At 38.4% G+C, this 15257-nt stretch overlaps 1 protein-coding gene across 1 annotated transcript in view; it reads left to right on the top strand.

Moving 5' to 3' along the window:
• Positions 1-15257, top strand: part of HMCN1 (hemicentin 1) — a 225361-nt gene that overhangs the window by 107960 nt on the left and 102144 nt on the right. Inside the window, exons 43-53 of the mRNA XM_018552966.1 lie at positions 518-640; positions 4290-4451; positions 5097-5378; positions 6057-6224; positions 6568-6681; positions 8532-8615; positions 10265-10456; positions 11040-11213; positions 12191-12304; positions 12390-12529; positions 14236-14380. Of these exons, the coding sequence (XP_018408468.1) occupies positions 518-640; positions 4290-4451; positions 5097-5378; positions 6057-6224; positions 6568-6681; positions 8532-8615; positions 10265-10456; positions 11040-11213; positions 12191-12304; positions 12390-12529; positions 14236-14380 (1698 nt within the window). The remainder of the gene's footprint in view (positions 1-517; positions 641-4289; positions 4452-5096; positions 5379-6056; positions 6225-6567; positions 6682-8531; positions 8616-10264; positions 10457-11039; positions 11214-12190; positions 12305-12389; positions 12530-14235; positions 14381-15257) is intronic.

Raw genomic sequence — 15257 nt, forward strand, 5'->3', positions numbered from 1 at the left:
GTGTGTTGTAAAGTTGGCACTCTCCGAGCTCGCTCCCATGAGGGGCTGCAGTCTCATGTTTAGTTTACTAATTTGTATCGGGATTGTGGTCCATCACAGGAGTGAGCTTGGAGCGAGCGGTGGCAAATTCCATGCAAATATTGTCCTTAGAGAGGTTCAAACCAAAGACCCAAGTGCTGTAAGGCAGAGGTGCTAACCACTGAACCAATGCATTTACAAACAATATTTACCATTTTCATGCACAACTGACAAACATTTGTCAAGGATTAGATATTTGTTGGCAAACTGATCATTTGTGTTCCTAATTTCTGTGCTAAAGTAGTTATATTACATGGTAACACTGACAGGATGGACTGTACAAAACATTATAATTAGGAAATGGCTGTTTTTATTATATAGCTCATCTTTGCAGTCTTTCATTGATGTCATAAAGACAATACATTGTGTTCTATTATGTTAACTGGAAAAGGTAGTAAAGGGTGTACAGTATATATTTATCCTATTCATTGTGTTTCAGTGCCTCCTACAATAAAATATTCAGCTGAAGAATCAGATGTTACAGTAATTGAAGGAACACTGATAAGCCTTGTGTGTGATTCCAGTGGTGTCCCACCCCCAGCACTAACTTGGGAAAAAAATGGTATGTTCACTTGTTGAAGGATACAGAAATACACCATGTACTGTTCTATGCAAACAGTTGATTGCTGAATAAATTACTAATAGGCAGTCATTATTTTGCTTTGCATTCATGGGTAAGTTTTTAAAAACTGTGGTAAATATATGCTCCCAGGGGCATATTCAGACACAGTGCCCTGGTACCAAATCTAAACAGATCTGCACCTTCATATTAAAAGTCATAACACTTTTTTTTCCTCCAATCTCAAACAAAAATGCAGTAACTCCACTGCAAGGGAAGGTTTTTACAATTGTTCCTATTAGTGTTATTGACATTCCTTTTCATCTATCATGGGAAATACAGAGGCTGTTAATGAGGATCTCTTCTTAGTTGCCTCGCCATCACAGAGACAGAAATGAGGTGATCAGTACTGAGTTATGTGACTTTGGCACTGGTTTGTCAATGTTTCTCTCTAGTCAGTGACTCAGAAATGACCAAAACTGAAGATAGTCAGGCAACTAGCATTTTTTAAAAGGTGGTAAACAATAACTGCCATTTACTATAAACCAGTTTAAGGTACTAAACAGTTTAAACAGCACACGATTATCATCCAATACTGGTAATAATAGCCAGAGCAGTAGATTCATTTTATTTTTTATTTCAAGGTCCGTTGCCTCCAAACTTGAAACAACATAATTATTTGTTTCGTTAAATAAAACAAATGTTTATGCTGTGCACATGTCCATTAAAAAGCTTGCAACAGCCTCTATGCAAAGGAAGTCTTAGTTCCAGCCTTTCTTTAATATTGACAGAAGAGAGAAGGACACAGCTTATATAACATAAGTACAAGTGTCTGTGAGTAAAGGCAAAAATAAAGAAAAAAAGATGACCAGCAAACACTTTATCCCTCTTAATTCCAGACTGTCAAAGCACATTTTATCTCCCTTGCTGCCTTCCCTTTAAGTGGGTCGTGACACCAGAGGCCAGTAGCAGGGGCTTCCAATTTCCGACTATGATTGGCTACAATTGTCGGTAGCTGACCGTGAGCTGACAGTGACAGCTCAGCCACAGTTCTGGGGGCGCAATTGAGTGCACCCATGGAACAACACAGTGATCATGTAAGTAACAGCTCTGTGTTAAAGTCCACCTCTGTGCTGTTGCATATAGTTTAACACCAGCGGTAAGTGGTTAAACAAAGATCATATAATATTAGTTTACAGTAGATCTTCAAATGTAGATACACAATAACAAAAATGTAATATATTGCAGCTTACTAGTAGGGATGAGCACTGGGTTTGGCTCAAGTATGAGTTTTGCTCAAGTATGGATTTGAGCTGAACCAAACTCAATTTTAGTTCAGTAAGACAGTGAACTAATGCTGCCAATTACTACAAAAGCAGCCAATTACCAATAATGAACTGTAAACTGTGATTGAACTGTGATCGGGTGGCTTAGAAGGGTCAACAATGGAATTCTTCTTATGTGCCAGTCTCCTCATTCTAAAAGGCAAGTTTTCCAGCAGCCTTTTGTCAGTGTGTATTGGAGTAGATAGGGAGAGCTGAATTACAGTGCTCTACTGTGCTATACACAGTGCTGTATTTTGCTACATCACTGTGGTTTGCAATGTGGTGGGCTACATATTAGTTTATACCCGCCGTGTTCACATTGTTTAGACCCAACAGTGATTTTTAGGACTACCTTTTTGTGTGTGTCAGCAGCAATTTCAGTTGCTGTTTAGCTGGTAACCCTCCCTTGTGGTGTTTTGTTGTCTTCTTTCCTTTTACTGCAGGTTTTTTTTATACTTTCAGCTACATTTAAAAAAAAACAGGGTTGGAGTTTAGTGTTTTAGATTTTTTTTTTTTTACGTGTGCAATGACGTCACGCGCAGACATCTCGGCGGGGTGACACTCAGACACCGCTCCGGTTGTCACCCAGCCTCCGGACGCCCCTGGCGGTTGGGCCACACCTTTGAGAGGCAGGGCAAGTCTGCCATTTCCTTCTGGCAGTGGGGGTAATATAAAGCCACAGCACATGGTGGATGTAGTTGAGTAACTCATCACGCCTTCCTCATCTTCCTCCTACCAGGTGCACAATAGACAGTTTTCCACAACAGTTACAAATATGCCCTATTCTTCCTCCTTTGCTGAAAATTGGCCCACACACTGGCATAGAGGAATCAGGTGAATCATTTCAGTGTACCATTAGTAATATGCTGCAGGAGGTTGCACAAGAATTATTGTTAAAGAGATCAACAGGGCCATAGATGGAGGGGACATCAGACAGGAAGCAAGATTTGGTGTTCTTGCAGCTGAAGCTTACTGCCAAGTAGACTCGAATGATGAGGAGGGTGGGAATGAAGAGATGGCAGACTGCACCAGGGTGCCAGACATGATAAAATAAGAAAGTGAGGGAGAGACAGAACAGCGGCAAGGGGGGATTTCATCCTTGGGCAGGAGTAGCTTGCAGAGGACTGTGGGGAGCAGCTATCCTATTGTCCTGGATGGCATTGCCCCACCGGTACAGACCACTTCTATCCACAGTGCCTCTCCTCCTCTCACCAGCCTGGACCTTTTTCTCACTCATCTGCTGTCAACAGCACAGTTGTGGTTTGCAGCCTCTGCTTGCAGCATATCTGTAGAATAAAAAAATGCTAGTTGCATTTTTTATGTCGCATGGTGTTTGCGCAGATGTTTAGCAAACAGATATTTTTAGGATAAAATAATCTAAATTAAAATTTAGTGCACAGAAACATAATATAATACCCAGTTTGTTGGTAAAATATGAAAGACGAGGTCACACCGGGTAATTGGATACCAAACATGTCAAGCCTTAAAATTGTGTTTGCCCGTGAAGCCGCAAAAAATTTCAAAACCCCAAATTTCCCATAGGGAACACTTTAAACGCTTTTACCACTCATCAGTTTAGTGCTAACAGTGATTGACAGCACAAGAATTATTGCTCTCACTCCGACGTTTGCAGCAATATGTAAAATGTGTAGCGCAATTGTTGTTTTTGCACGTAGGCACCAAAAGCCTGATACCCAAATGCTGGAAAACCTACAATCCACCACCTGTAGTGGAATAGATATTGTGGGTTGATAAGATACATGTAATGGAACATTTTAATAACAAAATATGGGCAGTTTGGCTACATTTAAAAACCTCCAACCTCTGCAAGTCTTATCTGGAGACAGATTTTATTCTACAGTAGCACATTATATGGTTTAATCATTGTAGAAAGAAGACCAGAAGAGAACAGGTCATAATAAAACCGGCAAGCTATCTTATTGCATAGTTTCATCCCTCCTTGTGTTCTCTTTGCCAAGTGAATATATGTACATTGTTTGAAAAACTATTTTTGGTTATTCCAAGATGCTCACTGAAGTTGCCATATTGGATTATTCTGTTCAAAAAATATGAGCATACCTGGACTTTTTAAATATTTGTAAGAGTTATACTTAACTTTGGCTGCAGCAATTTGCATTAGTATATGCATTGTTCTTTGAATTTTGACTTGTTTCTGTATGCATGAAAAGTTACTAAACCATATTGAAAAGAAAATAGTATGTTTATATCATGGAACAAAGCACTATTTTTAGAGCTCCAATACCTATAAAGATATGACTGTCTACAGCAAGAAGAATATGTAATAAACTAATAATTGTATTTTGCAGATTTGGCAGTTACACCAGACACCACAGGTCGGATTCGTTTTCTCTCAGGAGGGAGACATCTTCATATTGCAGTAGCTACACAATCAGATGCAGCAGCATATATGTGCACTGCTTCCAACACAGCAGGGAATGCAACAAAGAAGTATAATGTGAAGGTTTATGGTAAATTATGTATAACAGGACAAAAGATTAATAGATAAATGTGGAAATAGACTAAAAATGTGACCTTTTGTTGTTAACAAATGTTGATAATGAATGTTCAATTTTCAAACAGATTATTGTGTATTATTAGCTTAAAACTGGTACTTATAGTCTATGATGATTATCAACACAATTTATTTTAAGAGACGTCTCCCAATTGCCAGTATCATGAAGGAGTTTGCATTTCTTCCAATGTTCATTATTGATCACCGTCATGGGGGATATATAAAACTGTGCAGAGTCTCTGTGCATAACTGAATTAAGACCATAATGTTCATGCAACGTTGCTTAAACCAAGAGTTTAATGCAAATATGGATTTATGTGAAGTGTAGAGCATATGATAAATGTAGTTCACATGATAAATGAAAATTAGGCTGCTATAGTTCAAAGTGAGGAGGTAAGAATTAAATCGAAAAACAGAGATAAGTTGTACTTTAAATTTAGGGATGCTATAACTGGATACAATGTAAATCTCATAGCAGTATTATCATGCTATTTTGTCAATGCAACAGGTATCAAAGCAGGGTGCCAGGGATACAGTATATATGTATGTTTGCTCACTTTTGATAGCCAACTAAATCCTAAACTTGTTTTTCACTATACAGTACATCCCAGTATATCCGGAAGTGGAGCTGTACCCTTAGAAGTGGGAGTAATTGAAAAAAATAATGTGACTCTGGAATGCGACCCTAGTGGAAGTCCACAACCCATGCTGACCTGGCTGAGAGATGGGATCCCTTTAAATAATGGAGATGAATTTAAAATCCTTAGGAATGGAAGACAATTACATTTAGAAAATGCTCAGGCCTCAGATTCTGGACTTTATGTATGTGTAGCAGTGAATGTGGCTGGGCAAGCTGATAAAAAATATGATTTAAGGGTTTTTGGTAAGTAGTCGATTTTATTACAGTCCAGATTTTTCCATCACTTAGTTTAAAAAATAAAGTAGAACTATGTCCACCTGTTAAAAAAATATGCATTGCAGCACCAAATTTTATTTGCTTCTGCACTTACAGTTTTCTTTTAGTCCCCCTGCAAAGTCCCCCAAATTCCTGTTGAGCATGGCAGTCCACCTAATGCAGCTTGGTCATACAAATCCAATTAGTGTCATAAAGATCACTATGTAGATTAAAGCAGACAACATATGTATACAATGTATATATACTGTATATATATACAGTATGTATATATATTTTGTTTATTGTTTTTTTTTTTTACAAAGCTTTATTTAAAGATAAACTGTCTAAGAAGGGAAAAGTGACTAGTGTGTTGTTTCTTTAGATGGGTTACTTTGAAATATAGGAATTATGTAATTAGTCAAATATTCAAATCTTAAAGGGCAATTCCAGTGAAAATGTTTACATAGAGGGCTTGAACCTATTAGGGGGTATATGCAGAATTTTAAAGGGTGCATGTATTGCAAAGTATTTCCTCTTCCTATTCTTTTGTAGCCCTTTGCCTTTTGCTCATTAATCAGTCTTATTTGCTGCAACTACACAAATATTATAGATGAATGCTATATTTATATGGGCATTTTGTATGATTGTCTTCTTTATTGTTTTAAGTTCCTCCAAGAATTTTGGGAACGTTTGAAGAGCATGAAAACATAAGTGTAGTGGAGAAAAATCCGGTAACTTTGACATGTGAAGTATCGGGTATCCCACCACCCAAAATAACATGGTTCAAAGATGGTCAGCCCATTTACCCGAATAATATACCCCAAGTGATGTCAGGTATTTCAGTTTATTTCCATAGAAAGCTGCCTCTCTGACAAATATGATTATGTTTTATATTGTAAACTTTACATATCAATGTATATATATATATATATATATATATCATGTATTTGAACTTACACACTTTTTGAATTGAGTTTAATTATCCATAAAAGTAAATCATAATTTCAGTTTATTTCCATAGAAAGCTGCCTCTCTGACAAATATGATTATGTTTTATATTGTAAACTTTACATATCAATGTATATATATATATATATATATATCATGTATTTGAACTTACACACTTTTTGAATTGAGTTTAATTATCCATAAAAGTAAATCATATATTCTGTGACAGGTGGTATGATCTTACGGTTTGCACACACAGCCCTCTCCGATGCTGGACAATACCAGTGTGTTGTATCCAATGTTGCTGGAGTGAAAAATAAAGAGTTCAACCTCAATGTGTTAGGTATGTGTTTGGTTCCTGCTGCAGAACTTTCTACTACAAATATCCTACGAGAATATTTACAGTTTTATCACTAATAAAATTTTAGTAGTTATAAGAATATAAAGTTTAGTAAATGTTTATGTCAAAAATCAATTTTTGGTGGTTATATTGCTTTGCCTAAGGAGGTAACTGTTGTAGTAAATAAGATGAAGCTGTGTTCACTTCTATCGAATAATCACATGCTGCCAATAATTCCTGTTTTCTTTTAATGTCTCTTGCACATGATTGGGTTTTCAAATTAAACACAGCTTGACCTTATTGAGCAGTGTTCACTTTGCAAACTTTGGGGGTTATTCACAAAGCTGCCGAAGGCCCGACGCTGTTCGGCTATTCACTTCAGGCTTGTACGGCTGATTTCAGAACTACTCGCTGCTGTTTGGCCAATTCTCATAGTGGCCAAACAGCAGTGAGTGAATAGCCGAATGCCGTTGAGCGGCATTCGGCTCGGCTATTCTGCTCGGTACCTCTGTGGTACCGAGCAGAATAGAAAAACAGTTAATAAAAGAAAAAAAGAAAATTATTGGGCGGAGCTAGCAGTAACAGCTAGCTCTGCCCAACTGTTTTCTATTGGCCGGGACCAGCTGTCATTACAATGAGAGCTTGTCGGAGCCGGCGGTGGTATCAAAGCCGGCTCTGCTGAGTTCTCATGGTACTGACAGATCAGCGTCCCCTGGTTACCAAGTAACCAGGGGACGCTGAACTGTCAGTACCATGAGAGCTCAGCAGAGTTGGCTTTCATATCACCTCCGGCTCTGCTAAGCTCTCATTGTAATGCAGGGGGGAGAGAGCACCCCCCGAAATTATGGCAGATAGCAAGCAATAGCTTCTTTGCTATCTGCAAGTTTTTGTTTTTGTATTCTGACAGCTGCTGCAGTCAGAATTAAAAAAAATCAGCATAGGAATGCATAGCTAGATTCCTATTGGCTATATCAATTTGCAATATCCAATAGCAAGCTGGCTATTGCACCCGCCCTCTGCTGCTGTCAATCACTAGAAGAGGACCTGATGGAGAACTTCAGGTCCCCTCTGCTGATTGACAGCAGCAGTGGGCGGGTGCAATAGCTAGTTTGCTATTGCAAAGTGAAATAGCCAATAGGAATCTAGCTATGCATTCCTATGCTGTTTTTTTTCTGACTGACAGCAGCCGGCGGCTTCGATGTCAGAAGAAAAAAAAAACAACAGAGCAGGGAAAGGTTTACTCCCGGGAGAAAGTGTTTCTCTCCCGGGCAGCCGGGAGCCGCTATCTAATAGTCCGGGAGAGTTGGGATGTCTGGTAATGACAGATCAGTGTCCCTGGTCCCTGGCTCCGCCCAGCTGTTAGTAGCAGGCTATCGGTTGGCCAATGGCCAGCCGTTCGGCCAGCTTCAGCTTTCACCTCGGCTCAGTCGGGCCGAGGCATATGCCTTCGGCTCGACTGAGCCACTCGGCCAAGTTCAGGAGCTGTACCGGCTATAGTGAATAGCCCTACAGCAGCCCTTCGGTTCTAATTGAACTGAAGGGGTCCTGGGGCCGAAGCTAGGCCGAAGGATCAGCTGAAGCTACGGCTAGATCCTTCGGCAGCTTTGTGAATAACCCCCTTTGTATTTCTAAGTGTTCAGTAAAGCACTATGGGATTTGTTGGTGCTTTATAAATACATATAATAAATAACAAACCTTGATGCTATTTATTGTCCCAGTGCACTTCCATCTGACTAATCTGAGTTTGGTTTATTCTTGTCAACTTTTGCTAAATTAAATTCCTATATAGTATTTTTCCAGTTATGCTTTGAAGATGCATAAAGCTGCTAATGGAAAAAAATATTTATTTTTAGTACCACCGAGATTTATAGGGAATGTTTTGGAAGATACAAAGGTGAAAGAAAAAAGTGATGTTGTCCTCTCTTGTGAAGCAACAGGTAAAAATAAAAGACGCTTTTTTTTTCTTATCTGTACAGCTATGCTTAGTACTCCCCACACCTGGGCAGTGTAGAATGGCTGCCAAGATGGTGTGCAGGCTAGCATTTCACATCTCTGGGTGGGTCCTAATCCTTAGCTTATTGTTGGGTAAAACAAACAGGTGCTAGCCACTTTATTATTTAGTGCAATAAACTCTGGAGAGAGGGTAAGGGATACCCAAAAATAGCAATGTCATTGATTGTTGCCCTTTAAGAGCAGCTTTCTAATAGAAATTCACCTCTGACCCTATGCGACCAGTCACAACTAACTTAAAATATTGAGGTCCCCATGCAATGTCCATCTGACAGTAGCTTCTCCCATGCTCTCCAGGAGTAGTCACAGGTACCCTAAAATGTTGAGTAGTGAGGTCTTCATGGAATGTCTATCCAGCAGCAGCTTCTTCCAAGCTTTCCAGGACCCTACTCAGCATAGCAGACTTCCTTGAAGATGCTCCATACATATAGCCACCTTCTTGTTCTAATTTCTCTGACAATGCTCCATACATTTTCGAGTGGCCAGTGTCCATGTTTCTAGTCTTTCTTAACATACTCCATATAGGTAGCCACCTTCCTGTAGCAGATTTTTTAGGTTTAGTACAGGCCATCTTAGATTTCCTGGGCTTTCTGGACTAAAACCCTCAGTGACTTCAGTGACGGGACAAGGCAGATAAGCATTCATACATTGCAGACAGAAATAATCAATGTCCTGGGATTGAGAAACCTGGTGAGCACATACAATATTAACAAAGCTAAGACTGGCTACAGCCAAGCTACAAACAACACTAAACTTAGCTAGAAATGTTAATGTTTTAGTTAACAACTGGAGTAACAGTAATGTACATTCATATGCCTTTGCTAATCAAACCTATCCATAAGTGAACCTATATGTGAGGTAGTGGTGATGTTACAGTTTATCCTGTGATGAAAGGAGTATGTTAAAAAATGCATTAACTGGTCAATCTGAAATAATTGCATTAGTCTTTGCAATTGTTCTCTAAAGCAGACATGCAAAATTACAAAATGAGTAGAATTAAATATTTTCAGCGGGAAGACCTATCTGCATTACCATTTTCCTAACAAGTACAGTGAGTGAGAGAATTTGAACTGTAAGGCTGTGGAGAGGCTCTTATTACAGCCCTTTCAGACTTTCTTGAATAAATTATTGGTGGACCCAGGGCAAATATCTTATCAATGACAATGACAGATTGTCACTAGAAATTTATGGAGTGTGGCTATCATTCCTGGAAACTACTTGCACACTTTTTTTAAATGAAAAAAGAAATGAAATGTGAAGATTCCATTATTTAACTGAGAAGCTGTGCTTATGGCACAGATAAGCAGTGTTCATAAACGTATTGCTATGCTATAGTTACAGTTAATGTACACTGTATCATTGAAGACAGGGAATAAGCAAGTTTTTTATTAAATCAATGGATATTGAAATGCAGAATATGTTCTCCACACACATCTGTGTACTAGTAATTTGCTATCTACACTATTGTACCCAAGGTCTATACTGCATGTGTATAGCTGTTTTCTTGCAGTAAAATATTAAAGACATTTGTATGAGGAACTGTTCCATGCAATGGTAATTTTGCACGTTTGTTTAGGCAATCCTATACCACAAATAACCTGGCTAAAAGATGGACAGCCATTACAAGAAGACATCCATCATCGTACTAAAAATCGGGGCCAGCACTTGCAAATTATCGATGCCATGGAAAATGATACAGGGAGATACATGTGCATTGTTTCCAATTTAGCAGGAGATAAAAGTAGAAGCTTTAGTCTTGCGGTGATGGGTAAGTTTATTATTTAAATGAATACATTCATTTCATTAGTTATTTATTTATTGATTTGTTTCAGTGTCCAAGAAAAGGCAAGTTCCTAATAAAGCCAAAGAATATTTATTTCTGTCCATCCTATTCTGATATTTACACATCTCTGCCACACAGCACAGCCCTGTCCAGCAAGAGAGGAAGCCTGCTTTTTACCATTACTTACTTTCTTACATGTTGACTTCAATCCCAGCCTGTTACTGGACCGTGTACATAGAAGTGCATTGATAAGCTCATCCGTTTATCATTTTGCTCTCTCTTTCTATCAGCATGTCCCTTGTAAGCACTGAAGCACAACTGACTGGCTTCTTGTGCTGCTTCTCCCTCTCCCAATCTGAGTTCTGCTGTACAGGGAATTGCATCAAGATAATACAGAAACAAACTGAGGCACTTAGACTGCTTGTGTTATAAATAATACATTTATTGATGTATGAGTGCAGCCTTAATTTGTGTCTTTTTTATATCTGCCTGGAGTTCAGCTTTACGTTTTTAATAATATTACTGCAACAATTCCAACTTTGAACAAGCTTCCTATTCCTTTTCACAGTATCTCCAATAATCTTTGGTGCTAAATCAAAAGAATCACCTGATGATATCAGTGTAATTCTGCACAGCTCTGTATCACTGTCCTGTGAAGTTCATTCCCATCCTGTAGCCACCATATCTTGGTATAAAGATGGACAACAAATACGTTCCAAGGATAACATCAGAATTCTTCCAGGTTAAGTTGCTACTTTTAAAACTTACGATACTTTTGTTTTTTCTATTTCCATTGTTTTTTAAAACTGCTAAACTGTATGCACAGCCAGAACGTTTTTGTTTTTTTGTTTTTTTTGGGAATAGAGAAGGGAAGGAATAGAACAACTGTCTGTGTCTCTGTGTCTTGGATCTTTTTTTTTGTAAATAACGGTGTTGTAGAAATTGTCCAGTATAAATCCTTGTTGCAGAGACGTCACTGGCTAGCAGTACTAGTAGATACACAGTCAATATCTTGCAGCTAAACAATTTAGTGTGTTAATTATATACAATACAGCACAGAAAAGAGACAGATCAGCAAATTTTAGGATTCACTTCTGTTCTGGTAAGTTGGAGAGTTTTGTTGTCAGCACCAAAATCTGCATAATTGATTTATTATGGAATATATTTGTTTTATTGCGTTACATTTTCACCTTATTTTATCAGTGTTGGTATTGCTATATTATTTGTGGACACAATAATATTTTTGCCATTATAATGCTAGACTTATGGCTGAAATTTAGGGCTGGGCTGGGGATACATTGAGTTTAAAGATTAAATTTAGAGGTCAGCTTACGAGTTAAGGAAAGGCAAGATAAGCATAACATAAGTCAAGATTGTTGGAGTATAAAAATGTCTGTCAACAACATCTTGTTGTACTGTAGTCTGGGAAGCAGAGTAGCTATAGAGTGCTTTAATTAACAAGTCCAGGCATCTATATTTATCGAAACTGGAACAGAGTATAGAAAGTATTGGACAGGTAGCAACAAAATGTAGCTGCTGATGGTATATCTTTTGTCTAGTTATATCAAGAATGAACAGTGCCTGCTGTAGTTCTTCCAATATCAAACAAACACCAAATTGACTGATGTCTTATTTTTACGATAAATATGTTTTCTATTTTATGATACTTTTAAGGAATACTTTTTAAAAAATCTTTTATATATTGTGTGTCCTGTACAGGAGGGCGTACATTACAGATCTTGAAGGCCCATGAAGACAGCTTTGGAAAGTATAGCTGCATTGCAGCTAATGAGGCAGGAATGGCTGAACATCATTATAATTTGAAAGTTTACAGTACGTTGACCTAAAAATGAGTATCAATTATATTTTGGTATCCACAAGCCTAAATAGTGTAGTAATCTCTGTTCCTTCTTTCCAGCTCCTCCTCAGATTGCAAAGGATAATCTTGCAGCAACTGGATCAAAGCAGGTCAAAGTTAAAGTTGGCACAAACATCTCACTGGAATGTAATGTGAAGGCTTTCCCGGAGACCACAGTTAGGTGGTACAAAGATGGACAGGTTTGTTTCTTTTTCTGTTTTATTGCTTCTTTTAGTTTGATAATTATTTGCTGTATATATGTATTACAGTTACTTCCTCCTTTACACTAGCTTGGGGACTGTTTGGGGGGCAGAGCTTCGTCCAGAAGGGGTGGGGCTTCATCCAGGAGGGGCAGAGCTTCATCCGACGGGGGCAGGGCTTCATCCGGCGGTGGCGGGGCTGGGGAATGCCTCACCCCAAGCAAGAGGTACCGCACATCACTGATTAATAGTTATTATAGAGAAAGGTATTCCAGGTGACTGTAAAGTTTCTTAATGAGATTTGAGTAAAAGGCACCAACATTGCTGATTACTTACAGTATGAACTTAAAAAGTACAAGCAAATCCTGCCTTTTAGAATTTGCTGCACAATATGCAGAGCTGGTTCTAGTGGTGCAAAATGTGCAAATTATATAATACTAAAACATTTGATCCTTACTCTTACCAACCTGAATGTCCATCACCTGTTGCCATAATTTGACATCAGACTTGTGTCTGGTCATGTCCTGGCTCAGTCCACCCCCAACGTTGTATACAAGCTTAAAGCGTATTTCTACTTTTGCACTTAATTTTGAGAAACCCTCAAAATATATGTTTGTTGTATGTTCCCATTCAATTATCATACCTAAAATATTTTTTTAGATAATATTTCTTACCTTTCTAGTTGTTTCTTTGGAGAAGGTTTATACATAGGACTGCAGGCTATCCTGAACCATTTCAAAGTGTATTTACAGGGACAAAATGAAGGCAAGTGCATTAACGTACAATGCACCACAAAAATATTGAAATCTTTAACCCTTTGTTAGGACCGAAAGTGGCCAAATCTAGTTGACAACTTATATTGAGATCTGCCAAACATACCCCCAAAGACCTCCTTCACATTACATAGAAAAGAAGCAAGTTAGAATTTTAAAGCATGTAAAAATGTGAGAAGCAATTTTTTTTAAAGTGACATTAAACCCTCAGATTTTTTTAACATAAAACAATACTTTAATGTGCGCCTTACTGTAATCCATGGTTGTTTCCCTTCTCTTTGCTGCTCTTCCTTTTAAATCCGTATCTCTTCTCATGCTCTGCAGAACTTCTGTTTTGCAGCAGACTGCCTTGTCTCTGAGATGGATACATAGTGTCTGTGTTTAAGTTCACAACCTGAGCCAGCACTACAGGAAGAGGCACTCAGCTGCAAAGGGAAGTTCTCCCCAGCATGAGAAGACATGAGGATTTAAAAGGAAGAGCAGCAAAGAGAAGCGAAACTACCATGGATTACAGTAAGGCACACATTACAGTATTGGTTTATGTTAAAAATGCTCGGTGAAGAGGAACATGTGACAAATATAAAATAGGTGTAATCCCAGTCTGACTACAAAAGTGGAAATACACTTTTAGCGCCACAGTGATAATTAGCTACACGCCTACAAGCTTCAGTCCATTCACAAAAGTTGGGGGTTCAGTTTGCGTGGTTGTTTTGGTGTGTGCAGTAACTAAACAGTGTCTGCTGTTTAGTTACTCCACCTTCTCTACATGTTTCAGCATGATGCCAGCATGGAAGATTTTCTTTAAAATCACCTCAGGTCACAGATGTTTTGTGAGCCATTGATAATTGTTTCCATAACTTGATGTTTTACTGTTTGTCTTCTGAGTTTTAAATATTGCATTCATTAGCACAACTTTATTTTACCTTTACACAGCCTCTTGATCCTAACAGTCTATTGACAGTTAATGGTAACATGCTTTATGTGGATAAATCAGACTTGTCTGATACAGGACGGTATACCTGTGTGGCCTCCAATGTTGCTGGAGAAGATGAACTGGATTTTGATGTAATTATACAAGGTTAGACATGCTTTTCCTATTTTGAACATTTCTTTAAAGTAAAAGTAAGAAAGTATAACACAGAAGGTGTTAATAACAAAAGGTATTCACATGTCTTACTTTTTCACATATCCCAAAATGAAGGATTATTTCTCAATTCAGGATAGTGGGTAGAATGAGACATGCAAATAGCTTTTGTTATAAGAAGGATCTTCTTTGCTTCATATGTTGTCAATACAGGGCTCGTTGGTTCCTTTTATCGCTCTCACCATAACCTTTTATGGTAAACCTTCTCATTGGGTAGCAAGTCCTGCTCCATAGAAGCTATGGTTTTGAAACACTGCACTGATGATGGCCACCTAAAACAGCTGTATGATGTCTAGAATAAATGTATAATATTGGGTTAAATCTGTATAATACACCACGAATATAGAAAACAAAAGGGAACAGAGCGCCACCTCCGTGTGTAAAATCGTTTATTAAAAAAAAAAAAACCAAGGGATAAATGTACTCACAAACAAACGTTTTCATCAGGCTTTAACAACAAATGAGAGGCCAGGGGGCTTGATTCTGAGGAAGTGGGCTTGCCCCTGAAACGCGTCAATCTTGGCTGACTGCGGTCGGTGGACGGTGATGTGACCGGAGACTACCGTGTTACATGGTCGGGAATATACCATGTTGGGTTAACAGACAGTGTGGCCTCTCATTTTTTGTTAAAGCCTGATGAAAACGTTTGTTTGTGAGTACATTTATCCCTTGTTTTATTTATTGTAATAAACGATTTTACACACGCAGGTGGCCCTCTGTTCCCTTTTGTTTTCTATATTCGTGGTGGAAGCCCGAGAGCCTTGGATGAGCAGCCCCAAGTCTGTGTAAAAAAATGTGATAAACTGTTGAA

Source organism: Nanorana parkeri, unplaced genomic scaffold (assembly GCF_000935625.1).
Source record: "Nanorana parkeri isolate BGI_ZX_2015 unplaced genomic scaffold, ASM93562v1 scaffold103, whole genome shotgun sequence".
Lineage (NCBI taxonomy): Eukaryota > Metazoa > Chordata > Amphibia > Anura > Dicroglossidae > Nanorana > Nanorana parkeri.